The sequence below is a fragment of the Dermacentor andersoni genome, chromosome 9 (genome assembly GCF_023375885.2).
Source record: "Dermacentor andersoni chromosome 9, qqDerAnde1_hic_scaffold, whole genome shotgun sequence".
In the NCBI taxonomy this organism is placed as follows: domain Eukaryota; kingdom Metazoa; phylum Arthropoda; class Arachnida; order Ixodida; family Ixodidae; genus Dermacentor; species Dermacentor andersoni.
The window spans coordinates 17,046,093-17,060,031 of NC_092822.1; the positions used below are offsets into that span (position 1 = coordinate 17,046,093).

The 13,939-nt window shown below is 46.4% G+C and overlaps 1 protein-coding gene across 11 annotated transcripts in view; it reads right to left on the minus strand.

The window, feature by feature from the left end:
* Positions 1-13,939, minus strand: part of LOC126527122 (adenosylhomocysteinase-like 1) — a 270,192-nt gene that overhangs the window by 18,048 nt on the left and 238,205 nt on the right. For 8 of the 11 annotated variants that reach the window (XM_050174861.3, XM_050174866.3, XM_050174863.3 and 5 more), the window contains 4 exons: positions 4,342-4,589; positions 1,627-1,698; positions 1,512-1,542; positions 465-559 (listed from right to left, as the gene is read on the minus strand). In XM_050174861.3, the coding sequence (XP_050030818.1) occupies positions 465-559; positions 1,512-1,542; positions 1,627-1,698; positions 4,342-4,589 (446 nt within the window). Of the gene's footprint in view, positions 1-464; positions 560-1,511; positions 1,543-1,626; positions 1,699-4,341; positions 4,590-6,733; positions 6,858-13,939 lie in introns of those variants that run through there. The other 3 variants (XM_050174862.3, XM_050174871.3, XM_050174874.1) reach the window with 2 other exon arrangements.

Below are 13,939 nucleotides of genomic sequence, written 5' to 3' on the forward strand. Positions count from 1 at the left end.
AAATTCGCATGCCTAGTAATGCTGTTTTGGGGCACATCATTCATTACGCCCTTTCAAAACCTAAAGAATTTTGCAGTCAGTGTTCATTGAACATGAACACACCGAAATCTGTAGCAAGCCAGAGCACTTATACCCCTTGAAAATTTTGCGTACTGCTCTGATGTTTAGTATATGCTGCAGTACACATAACTTGACAGCAAAGCACACTTCATAGACACATTCATTTTGTACAGCTTTGCTGCCGTAGCAGAAACACATCTCAACAATGGTGCAGCGGCATTAAATCAAGGTTCTTAGACTGCTGGTTTCTGGTAGAATGTAGTAGTTAAAGCAGGAGTGCGCAGTACCCCATCTATAAATGTTTATTTGCTTTTCTTAAGGTATGGAAATAATCTCTTGGATTAAAAAAAAGATTAAAAAAATAGGCAAACGGAAAACATCATGCAAAGAAAGAAACGTCATACCATGTTTGGCTGCCAGTTTTCTGAATGAACACATCTGTCTATGCACCACCAGAAGTCGTCTTCCGATTCGCCCTTCCAGGCAAAAACAGATATGTCTGTAAAATTTTAAAAGAAAGTGCGAATGTTTGATTGATTAGATGAATCGCAAGGAAAAAGCACACAAATGGGAATTGTGGTTTCTCAAACCGAGTCACATAAAAATATTTACATGCAAATCTTTCAAATGTATTGCCTCCCAAAGGGACACTGAATCTGCAACAGAAGCTACCATTGGCTAGTTTTATTGCCAAGGAAAAAAAAGGCATGTCCCTAAACATTTTAAACAATAAGACATAAGGATAGTACATGTACTTAGCTGAGCATGTAGTAGGAATTGAGTGCAATAACATGAACCCACCTCTAACACAAGTTCCGAGACTAGGGGGTTGAGAGAAAATATACTACAATTTCTACTATGTGTTTGGTACCCTTTAAAGAGGCAAATTGTCACTCCAATGAAATAACATTACTGTGTGTTTTAGGCCCTATGATAAGTACATTAATATTTTGTTTACATTTTCCAAGCTAATTATAAAATAATGCCACCAAACATCCATTATTTTGAAGAAAAACGGGCAACAATACATTAAGGACAAGAGAGAGAGAGAGAGAGAGAGAGAGAGAGGGATCTATTGAGAGAGGAGTGGAAAGCCTGCTGACTGCACGATAACTGTCTGTGGCTGACACCTGAACATACAGCAGTGTGGGGAAAGAGCATAAGGGATGGAAAGATGACAGAGATAGGAAGAGAGTCGAGGCCAAGGACACAAATGTTAGAATGTATCGTAACTCGTAACTACGAACTACAGTAATTGCTACCATATGATGTATGCCAGCTTGCAACTTTGATAGTAGGTACAAACTGCCAAATTTGTAGTTTAGTGTATATCCTTTGAGTTTGTATTATTGTCCTTGCTGTTTTGCACCACTACTTCTCCTTTGATATGAAAGACCAAACAGATTTGAACGAAGGTTCCGCTTGAGCAAGCCATTCCTCTTTTGACTCACCTGCTTCAGCAAGAGCAGCTGCAACTTCATTCTGAGGAGAGACAAAAGGAGGGTTTAGTACACATGCTCAGAGTAGCGACAAAAATTTCTTTGCACACGCTGAACTTGGACATACCTGGGTTGAGTAGATGTTGCATGGAGCCCACCTCACGCTCGCCCCGAGTGCAACCAGTGTCTCGATCAGCACCTGTAGTGAGGTCAGTTTGTCAGTTAGCTTTTCAAAGAGGACACCTCCAATAAGTCTACGTGGTGAACAAAAGCAGGGGCTCAGAATTAACAAAAAAGTTCCAGTTTTGCACAAAATGCACAGCAGTGATGTGACAGCTAGCGCAATATTATGCACAGTTAGGCTTTGCATGAAACAGTATGGTACCAGTTTGAGTAAATGCCCACAGATGTGCGTTTGCAAGCATCCCTTTGAAAGGGATATGAGGAAAACTTTATGCAGAGATGACTCTAGTTCCAGTAATCCTCGATGATGATGATGATGATGACGGCGGTGGTGGTGGTGGTGGTGGTGATGATGATGATGTATTGACATACCCACTAAAAGTGGATGGGGCAAATTGTCACCTAACGTGCTTGAGTTACTCAGGTATGCTATCAATGCTTTCCCTTCTAGCATTCTTGTATACATCTCTTTAATCTTCTTTATCTACCTTGTACCATGCCTATGCCTGTAATGTATCTGATCGTAGCAGTCTCTCCCCTGATTTTTTCCCCCCCACCAATACCTCGTTTGTAGAATTGGCACTTGCTCTAGTGGTGGATAAGTTAATGAAGGAAGACTGCATTCTTATTCATTATCTTTCCTATTCCACTATTGACATCTTACTGCTAACTTTAATTTCTTTCACCTCGGTACTGGTCTGTGGATTAAATGCAGTGCATGGAATCAGCCAATCATAGAAGGTCAGCCAATCACAGCAGCCAGTCACCTCAGCACTCTCTCCAGCTGTTGCAATCTATCCTGCTGTAGCATTGCTGGAGCAACTGAGAGATAATTACTGGTAATCTGTGGATCAGGAGTTTGAATCCTCACAGTACACTAGGTATTTTTTATTTCCTTATAACCTTCCCGCAAAGCACTTCGGGATTCCTGTAATGGTCATGGGCACATACTGATGAGTCTTGCAGATATCAAAACGATAGGAGAGTTAGCCAACAATAGGCTGTGTCACCGTAGAGTATCCATGATAAATGTCTGAACAATACATTGTGTCACATAGCACTGGCCTTCAGGAGCTAAGTCAGTCATGTCAGCTTTTAATTTACTTCTACTATGTTTACCTTGTTTCAAGAAAGTGAAGAAAGCATGGTCTACACTGACATTGACAGTGAGAACCATGAAGCATTTTCATGTCAATGTTCTATATCATGCAGCAGTTGTTGCCGTGGAACAATCCAAGAGTGATTAACATATGTAAACTAGCAACATCAAGAATAATTCAATAAATAATAAAATAAGAAATAATAAACAAAACAGCAAGAATAATTGTCTTACAGAGATAAAATATATAGATCAGCCACTGGGAGACGAAAGAATTCAGCACTGAAGGTAATCAACAGGAGTAACAAAACAACTAGAATGCATTGCACACTAACGTAGCTTAGCTAAACAGGAACACTGAATCGATTCCCCAGACTGGTAACATATTTGCATTCACTAGGCAGGAAGAAGTTGATAGATACCGCATAAAGAAGACAAAATTTTCTGTTTCAATTTCAAACTAACCTTATCAATGCACTTGAAGGAATTCAGAATCGTGCGGCAAGATTAATTCATTCTTCGTATTCTAACAACACTAGTGTATCACTACTAAAAGCAAAGTCCGCCTTAAACACGCTATCATCCCGGCGTCGTATTGATTCGTTAATCCTCTTTCATAAATTTTATTAGAGTTCGCTCCATCATGCACCATATGTGTTGGCCCTACCCCCTCGCCATTCCCTGCGTAGAGGGCATTCCTTTGCAAGTAACCCGTCCACGCAGCCATACTACAACCTTCTCTGCATCCTTCTTTTGCCGATCATCAACTGACTGGAACGGCCTGCCCCATCACATAGCTGAAATCACCTGTTCATCGACGTTTGCTGATAAGCTTAATACTAATACTCTTCATTGAACTCATGTGGCCACTAATTAAAATAAACATTTTGAGAAGGGGCCTTGCCCTGATGAAGACAGGTCTCCTTGTAGAAACGTTGGTTCCATCAACATCCCCAGTTCAATAATAGTTAATTTTATTAAATTTGAATCGTTTTAGCGCAGGAACACTTCTCAAAAATTTATCTGTTGAGTCTTTGGTTCCTTTGCAATGCAGTACAGCCCTCGCTTATTGACAAACAATTAATTACACCCGAACAGATGCTGTTGAAAACGACATCACGAAGAGGTGCTACAGGAAGTTTAAAGATGGTATTGGCACCCTCCTTTAATTTTTCATGTGTTTTCCAGCTTACAAAGCTTCACCTCGCAGTAAAATTAGCCTTTCTGCTATTGAAAATTAATAACATTTGGGAGTTTTACACGCCAGAACCCTGATGTTATTATGAGGCGTGCCATATTGGGGTACTCCGGATTAATTTTGATCACCTGGAGTTCTTTAATGTGCATCCATACCAAAACATAGAAGCATTTTTGCATTTAACTTCCACTGAAATGCAGCCATCATGCACTCTATTATTGCAGAACTGCAATTTACAATTACGATAGATATTTACTATATTGCTTTTCCATGTCCCATTTATAATCCATTTATAATTTATCGCTGCCATCTCTTTAGCGGGAAGAGAAAATGGGTGCTGAACATGGCAGAGCCATACTCACGGCTGTCTGAGCATTGATGTGTGTGCAGCCGACGATCTTGGCACCCTGGAGCGGCTTGTCTTGCTCGGCTCGTTTGCGTAGAGCCATGATCCCAGGCATCTCCTGCTCGGCAATCTCGATCTCGCGCCGTCCAAATGCCGCCTGAGAGATGTTCTTGACGCAGAAGTCGCTGAAGCCCTTGGAATTCTTCTGGACTTTCTCGCGAGGTGACACGCCTTCATCATCGGAGCTCGTGTCTGTGTAAGAAGCTGGGCAAACCAAAAAACAGAGAATATAACACCAGCACGAGACTTGTGACAGGCAATCTAGTGGAAAATCTTATGTATAGTGCGAACCCATGCATGATGTGCAGGACAATTTTGGGGCCGAGAAACACAAGGAGAGGTAGAAATTAATTTAAAAAAAATTAAGTTTTGCAAGGTCCATGAGGTGTAGAGAACAGAATGATGTGACAGAATGACAGGTGGTATGCCAAAGATTGTACGAATTACATTCTGCATATTGGAGTTCTCCTTAAAACACTGTGCACATGTTCACACTAATTAAAAAATTATGGGGTTTTACATGCCAAAACCACTTTCTGATTACGAGGCACGCCTTAGTGGGGGACTCCGGAAATTTCGACCACCCGGGGTTCTTTAACGTGCACCTAAATCTAAGTACACGGGTGTTTTTGCATTTCGCCCCCATCAAAATGCGGCCACCATGGCCAAGATTCGATCCCACGACCTCGTGCTCAGCAGCCCAACATCATAGCCACTGAGCAACCACGGCAGGTATGTTCCCACTAATTGCTTTCTGGCACATGCTAAAAGCTGCTTTCTTTTGTGGCATCAAGCATTGAACTTGTATATCTTGAAGCTTAACGTAGCGGATGAGCTTCACGAGATAAGCTTTGTGTATATTTTCTTCTTATTGGTACACAGGTCTCTACGGCTATCATAACCATCAATTATGAAATAATGTGTTTACGTAATGCAAACATAAGTTGGCAAATTTCAACTGGTCAAACAGCAAGTCGACAATGCAGACCATGTCCTTGCGATGATTAAAAGCAGACCGAAAATGGCAGAACTCTGCACAAAAGCCTAAAGGTCTTGGCGATAATAACTTATACTAATTACCGAAATGAGAAAATACAAAAGAGAACTCTCGCAAATTGTACTGCCCTTCAAGGAAGTAGCTCACTCAAAGGTAGCATGAATCAGCACAGCAACGTTTATCTGCAGGCAAATTTTTTGAAGGGCTCACAACCACTATATTCTTGGTTGACCTTTCACATAAGGTCAAGATTTAAGACAGAAAAAATATTCAATGTAAAACTTACAATATTTCACGCAAGTTGATTGTGAGAAACACTTTGCATCTGACAAAAACATGCTCAGCTTCAGCTAAGAAAATGCCAAGCAAGCTTTCTAGGCAGTGCACACCAATAACATGCTGTCTTTATGACATTCCTCGCAGAAACATGCAGGAACCCAAACTCGGAGGTAATATGACGCAGTAAAGGTCAAAATTAACATTGCAAGACCAAGTTATGTGTATTCTTTTGTGAAACATCGCCAGCAGCGTTCTACCTGGACAACGAAACAGAGATAACCAAACACTGGTAGGTGTTAAAACCTTCTCCAGACCTGCACGATACCTATAAAAGCTGCATATTCTTTACAATGCAAATGGCCTCCTCTCAAATTTCTTTCATCGTGTTTGACTTGCTTTATATCCCTTAATTCCTAAATCCCAGCGCTAAAAACGCGGGCAGGATGGCGAAGTGCGACTTGGGAGGTTAGGACGGCGAACTGCGATTTGAGCGCTTTCGTGCTCGACTGTCTCATGTGCATCGTCGCTGAATTGGCTGACGAGAGTGCACCCAAACAGGCATAGACCTCCGAGATCCTCGGCACCGAGCAACCATGGAGTTTTGAGCAACGTGCTACGCGCCGTGCTGGAGGCTCTGGAGGCGACATTGTAGTCACCTACACCGATTCGTCAGGCGCTTTGCGAGCCGCGAGATGAGCTTTATAGTACAACGCCGACATGCCCCGCTTGCGAAGTATACGGGCTTGATTATTGGCTGGAGGGAACTCTCTCTCTCTCTCTCTCTCTCAGCAAAGCAGCAGGGAGCAGTGGGAGACCCTGCTGCTTTGCTGAGAGAGAGAGAATCTCACGCCCGCCAGGAATCACCAGCTACGACCGGGGAGACCAGGCCTAGGCCGTCCAGCTGGCCGAGACAGCCGCCAGCCAAGACCAAGGGGACCCCGGCCGTCTGCTGGGCGGAAGGAGGGTACGCCCTCCCCGTGATTGCTGGCATCAATAAAGGTTGATTCTCTCCGCCTCTGTCAGCAAGACCCACGTTCCAAAATACCCGGATATCGTGGACTGGAAGACGCACAGTGGCTTCTCGTGAGCAGCTCCGGTAGGTTCTCGAAGCGTTGCGACAAAGCTGTCTTCACCGGTGCGTCGTCTTTCGGTGGCTTCTTGAGTCTCTCCTCGCCCTTCATGACAGCGGCTTCGAACTAAACACAGCCACGGAAACGACCGTCACCGTTTTCTTCTTCTTCATTTGTACGTCTACGCGACGAACGGCTCGTGCGAAAAATTCACTCTACATCAATGGCCCCAATCGGCTCGCGCCACGCGTTCCAAATCAAACAGATGTGACCCTCGGTTATTACTGAAGAACCAGGGGAAAGAGATAAGCTTCAGAAAACAAAATTACCAAGCATAAATTGCAGTTTTAAGACACAGCGCACAAATTTTCTCTACATCGAATCACTTGGCTGCTACACAACGCTTTGATAAGGAATAGCCCAGAACGGTTCAAATAAAACGCACAAGTGGCACTTACCTAACAAAGAGAGAGAGAGAGAGAGAGAAATAAGCATAAAATATCGACACGCCATGATATGAAAATCTGAACACAAATGTAGTGCATTCTTAATCCGCCATCTTGTTCATACGGTTGAGATTTACTGATGCACTATGCTTAGAAAGCTTCCGCAATAATCGAAAATGAGTTTGGCAAACAACCTTCGCGATCCTGTCATACTTCCTCGAAAAACATAATAATAAGGAAAGAAGGAAAAAAATAAGAAAGAGAAGTGGCGAAACCAGAAGCGCCACCAATGTGCAGGAAGGTTGTACTCCTAAATCACATAATGACGAACCCCCTTCCCCAGCACGACCCTGCCCCCTACTACTCCATCCCCATTCTTATAGAGTCCATCACCGAGCATCTCCGAACCACCTGGGCAATGCTTGTCAGCAAGAGGACGACCGTACCGACGTCTCGACAGGCAAACCAATATTGCGTTGCCCTGTAAAGAGTGCTTCGCGTTTAGCACTTGCGACATGCGGACAAGCTCCCTGTCAACAAAGCTTTCGTCAAGGTCGCAAGCGACGTCCCACGAGACAAAACGAGAGGAAATGACAGAACTCATAGGGCACCGTGTGATATAAATGGAAAGGTCGCTACCGCGCGAACAACATCGACTTTTTGGTTTCAGTGTGCGGTCGATTTGCGCCGACCGAGAACAACGAATCGCGAATGGATGATTGTTTGAAAATCAATGCGCAAATGCTCTTGCTGACAACCCTGCCGGATAAAAAAGAAAGACTTCGCAGATAAATGTATTATCCTGCTTCGTTTCTTCTTCTTTTTCTTTAAAGCAACCATCGATTCCAGCCCGTTTCACTGGCGCAGCCTCAATGGACAAGCGTAAAGCCGCACACTGCGAACGCAGTCCGGCGTGTGTAAATAAAGAGACAGCCATACAGCTACCACAACCTACGGCAAACAAAAACGGAGTGCGCATTACGCAACGGTAAACACGGCTGTGTACCTGCACTAAGCCCCATCCAATCACTGTGGGTGCGACAGTGATGAAAATGCGCGCCAGACACGTCGTTGCTCGCTGGCACGCAACACTGCAGTTAACGACAACACGCACCGAGAGATAAGTCATCGGAGCAGGATTTTACGAGGGCTTATTTCATAACAAAGCAAAACGCGGCTCGCATGCCGAAAGCCAAACATCACTTTTACTTCAAGCAAACGTGCAACGACACGCAACTGACTGACAACGAAGCACCGCGCGAGTGAGTGAGTGAGTGAGTGAGTGAGTGAGTGAGTGAGTGAGTGAGTGAGTGAGTGAGTGAGTGAGTGAGTGAGTGAGTGAGTGAGTGAGTGAGTGAGTGAGTGAGTGAGTGAGTGAGTGAGTGAGTGAGTGAGTGAGTGAGTGAGTGAGTGAGTGAGTGAGTGAGTGAGTGCGCGCGCGTAGCTTATGCAGCGTCCCAAATCAAATTGCAGTACTACTTCAATTCCCTTCGATTCGGAGCGACCACTCCCTCCAGCCGAAAAAACGGCGGGAGCGGTCGCTCCGAATCAAAAGGTGGCGCGACCCCCCCCCCCCCCCATAGTTTGACATTATTAAAATAAAATAAAAAAAGAACGATCATACAGGAGACCAGAAGGGGCCTGTACAGTGTTCGCGCTCGTATACGGTACTTGGCAATGAGCTCTCGGGCAAATAAAAATGACTAAAAGCTAGAGAGACGCGCATCTTGTCCCTATACCGTAGCGCACGCGCGACATCGCAACGGCAAAGTCCGTTGTCAATACAAATCTAATCATGGTTGGCGCCAGCGCTTCGCATTCCATTTCAGGAGTAGCTGCGGTTTCTGAACTCTGTACGACTCGAATCGACGCAATCGACTAGGAAAATACGGCGCCTGCCTACGAGGAGACGAAGGACGAGTGGTATCGGGGCAGGCTATACGGACACGAACTGCTTGTTCTTCGCTCCTGGGAGCGAAAGAAGCGAACTAAAGTACAAGCCAAATATCGGATAAAAAAAAGTCTCGGCTCTCCACAAAGCCTCGTCGGCTACAGCGAACTTTTGGCCCGGACGCTGGCGTTCTCAGTTGACAGCGCGCAACATTCGAGATACATTTGGAGATGTTTGCCTGGTGTAATGGTTGGGGTCGGGCATGAAATAGATGGTAGCTGGCCCATGCCGTCGTCCAACTCACCCACGCTGAGGACGTTGTTGAAGGGAGAGACTTGTTCTCATCGAGAACGAGGAATATGGGATTTATTCACAGTATCTACATGAGAACGTTACAGTTCATCAGTCTAGCATGACTGAAAGAGAATGCACACTCAGCAGCCGCACAACAGCTGATTATAAAACTCTGTCCTCCCTAGATCTCTAGGTAAGGGAAAACGGCCGTTCGACCTTCGACCAATTCGGAGCGTCCAAAGTCATCGTAGCCGACCCGCCTTTGAGGGGGAGGGTTTACACACTCACTTCCGCACAGGTTTCACTGACCACACAGAGGTGAGAGGGTTCTCGCAGACAAGGGTCTTGCCTCGAGCAGAGGCCTCTTGATAGCAGAGTTGATCCCGCAGACAGTGGCCGACGCGTCTTTCCATTGACTGACGACTTTTAAAGCCCGTGAGACGGCGCCGCAAAACATCTTTCCCCAGGAGTTCCTCCGCTCCAAACAAACCGTGATGGTGACGGCGAATCCACTAACAATACTTGGTCCGCCGACCGCGTCTAGACATACCGGCGCCGTACGGTTGTTGACGCGGCGCATTGTTGTGCTTACAAAGCGCGTCGCTGCCTCGGGCTGGGAGGGTTCCAAGGTCTGGTTCTCCGAATATCGCCACCCCCGCAGCTGTGGCTGGCTGGGAAACTTTTGTAGGTCGGTACCCTTGCAGGCCTTTCGTAACACTGGCCAAACGCGCCTATAGCGTATACTACTGTGGGTAATAGGTACCGATACGTGAAACAACCCACATAAATGGTACGTAGATGCAACACAACGTGCTATGCAAACAAAGCAAACACGCGCCGGTTGAACTGAAGTACTTGGTCTCCATAGACCAGTGCCAAGAATATATGGCGTAGAACGGCTTCATGTCACATGAAGCATAATGAGCTCTGATACAAGATCCAGGTACATCGCGAAGCTCTAGGGACGGCAATTTGCATTGCTTACAATGCGTATAGTGAGTGCATACTCTGCGGCTCGGTGTTCATTGAAGTTGGTCGCTTACGTTCAATGTGAAACTGAACGTAGCCTCCACGGTGGCAGAACGCGCGCAAACGCCAATGGCACGGTCAAGAAGACGTCGCACATGTTTGCGTACGCATGACCATATAGTCGCTGTAGACAAGAGCGACCACTCGCCCGACCACAATGCCCATTCGACTACACGAGAAGCGAATTTCTCATCGGCTACGTGTTTCAGAAACAGGCGGGCTGATTCGTAAACATTTCGGGTGTGAGCACACGTCCGCTTCACTTATGGTTGAAGAGTCAAATATATAAAATTCAAGGCATATATCACGGAATCGTTTCATATACGTGACGCACGTGTCTGCTACAGATCATAAAAATTATTAGAGAATGATGACAGCAGGTAAAACGAACGAACACGCACGGCACTGAAGTAAGACAGTTCCAGTCGAGATCACAACAAGGAAAGTAAACACACGCACACACACAGCATGCCCTGCAATTTCTGCAATTTTACACAACTAAACAAAAGTATATACCACGAAAAGAACTCAGCCGAACGGAAAATCAAACCAACGGGAGCCTGAACTGAAATATAACACAGTAACTTTAGAACCCTAGAACGCCCAGAGAACCAACACGATTGAGACGAACTTCCTGTGTCGAGAAGCACATAAGGCTTAAGAAAAAGAAGCAAGCACGCAATGCTTGCCCACAGTTAAAAAAGTGACCACAACACACACGTTCAACGATTCTTGTAACTGTACTCTTCCACTATATGGCTTCTGCTGTTACGACCGCTATAAGGAACACTGCGAATTAGGGACGACCGTCATTTAATACGATTACCTAAAACTTGCATACAGCACGCGTGCTCGCTTACCACTACGGCTCACCATAGCAACGGCGTGCAAACAACGACGAAACGTCTGGCGTGACTACGCGAGAAGAAAGATGGGGGAGGACAAAAGGGGGGTCGACAGCCAATTACATAGCGGGCCTGGAACTGGGAAGGCGCGGACATAATAAGCACGGCCGAGAAAGCAGGCCCGAGTAATTAAACCGGCTAATATTCAGCTTACTTTCTTTTTCTTTTAATTTCATTTTTTAATTAGTTGTTTTCACCAGTTTCCAAAGGAACTTTAACGGTGGCGGTGTATTCTCACTGAAAGGACAAAACTAGGACACAACAGAGACAAATTAGGGAGGCTGCGAAAGTGGCCTGGACCGCTCATACAAATTAAGCCGGCCTTCTTTTTTTTTTCTCTCTCTCTCTCTCTTTTCGAGACTCCCAGCACGATTTTAATCCTCGCTTTACTTCAAAATTTTTAAATTTTCGTAATCTCTCTTTCCGTTGGTCACTGCTGCGCTTCGTCCGACAGCGCGAGGAGCTGACGCGCATGCGCCCTGACTGTGAAATCGTGCACACACTGCCCCCCTTTCCGCATCTTTTTTTTTCCTTCTCTCTATCCTTAAAGTTCCAAAGACGTCGCCCACCAACTCGCCCGGGCTTATTATCTCGCGCCGAATATTAATTAGAAACGCGCGCGCGCCAAAATTAGAGCCCCGGAAATGATCGTCACCCAGTAACCGTCAGATGGCAGTCAAAATCTGCTTAGTTTTCTTTACTCACTGTCACCCGTTTTCCTTGTTATTCGCTTCCGCATCGCACACGTTATTATCGACGTAACGTGCTCATCTGGAGCGAGCTACCTCCCTCTACTGTCACCTGGGGTCTCTAGCATACTTAGGTATATGCTAGAGGTATTGGTGTGAAAAGAAAGATAGAAAACGGAAAGAAAGAATTCTTTAAAGACGCGCTATCGACATACTTTTTTTTCCTTTTCTTTCTAGGCATGCTCTTCTTAAATTTACAATCCAACAGAGTTCGCAGCCGCCTACGAGGGAGCGCGTTACGGAAATTTAGTCGTCGCTCATTGGGCTCGTTGGCCGCACGAGCCGTTAATAACGATTTCGAACTTGGCGGCAATCAGTTATGCGGGTTGAGCCTCTTCTCGTAATGGCTAGAGGAGAGCGCCGAAAAATAAAGGATAACGAGGCAGAAGGAAACGGCGGCCCGAGAAATTGCCGCGCCCCTCTCCAAGATGAAATATAACAGGCGCCGGAAGGCGTTAATCAGAACGGAGGAGAGCAACTTTCCGGCAAACGTGGTTGAAGGACGGCAAAATAGCGACAAGAAGTGGGACAAAAGCGTAGATGAACCACAGATGGGACACAAAAATGGGTCTTATAACTGTGACTCATCTTTATATCGGATCGGTGATATCGATGAACTATCACGTTAATTTCCCGCAATCAATTCAATGTATCACATAAAAGCATGATTGAGTGGCCCGTAAAATTCAACAAGAAAACGGAAATAGCAGCATTACTTCGCATGCGTTCTATTTTACGTGCATCTTTTCGTACAAACAAAATTACATATGAATACTCGATTCGACAGCTTCGCTACTTGAAAAAATAGGCGAAGCAACAACAGAGCGGTAATTAGGCAGAGTCTACAGAGGTCAAATCGTCAAGTGTCCAAGGGCGCACAGTAACGAGCTGCAGTGGAGAGCAATCAATGTCGCTGACGCTACGCGGGCAAGCGGGTAGGGCGAAGCCAGCCCATCAAAAGAGACGAGGCGAGAGAGAGGGGAGGGGAGGAAGAGAGGGGCAGCGTGGTCCCTATCTTCCGGTCCGCGCATGACTGGGATGGGAAAGGATAATTGCCCCGGCGGGCGGGGACGGTGTAAAATAAAGAGTAGCGCAGTAGGTTACACCACCGGAAATACGGGTCGACGCGGCCGTCTCCTGTCGCTGCCGGTTAATCACACGCCACCGGACGGCTAATGATCGATCAGCCAGGCCACACAGTGTGCAGCTTCGCCTGCTGCTGTTCAAGCACGCGGAAGCGCCGATCGCCGCAGCCTGCACCGTGCCAGCGAACCTATTCGGCGGGGATTTGTGGGTCGCCCTGGGATGGGCCCACGCGCGCTACAGCTTCCTTGAAAACGCTCGGCCGTTAATACGAAAGCCAACGACGCCGGAAGCGGGTATGCGGCAAATTGAGCGACTCGGAGAGAAAGGGGGCTTAAATGAGGTGAGCCCTTCTAAACGAATCAAATAAGAAATGCCTCACAAACCGCAGAACAACATAATAGGCAGTTTTGGTTGGGCGTCCGCAACCACCCACGTGCGCAGGGCACGAGGTTCTGCGTGCGCGGCGCAGCGCGCGCGCACGATACGGCAGTAGTTGGCCGGACGCAAAAGCTGACAAGGGGATATTGCTGACTTGCACGCGTAGGAACCAGTAGTGTGCTACTCAGCGCCGCCATATGCCACCTTCTGAAACTCCGTAGCCAATATCAGCCGCCACGAAGTCAAACCACAAGCCGGAGTCATATCTTCGGTATGGTGTCTATTTTCGGCACGAGCGATATCGAAAAGGCCGGCGCTGGGTGCACACACGTGGTAGCGGACGACCCCAAGTGGAGTACGCTGCTGCCACGCAACTCCCGTAGACATGCGGGAACACGCGAGAACGCCCCGCAAAGGCCGCCCAGCCCGC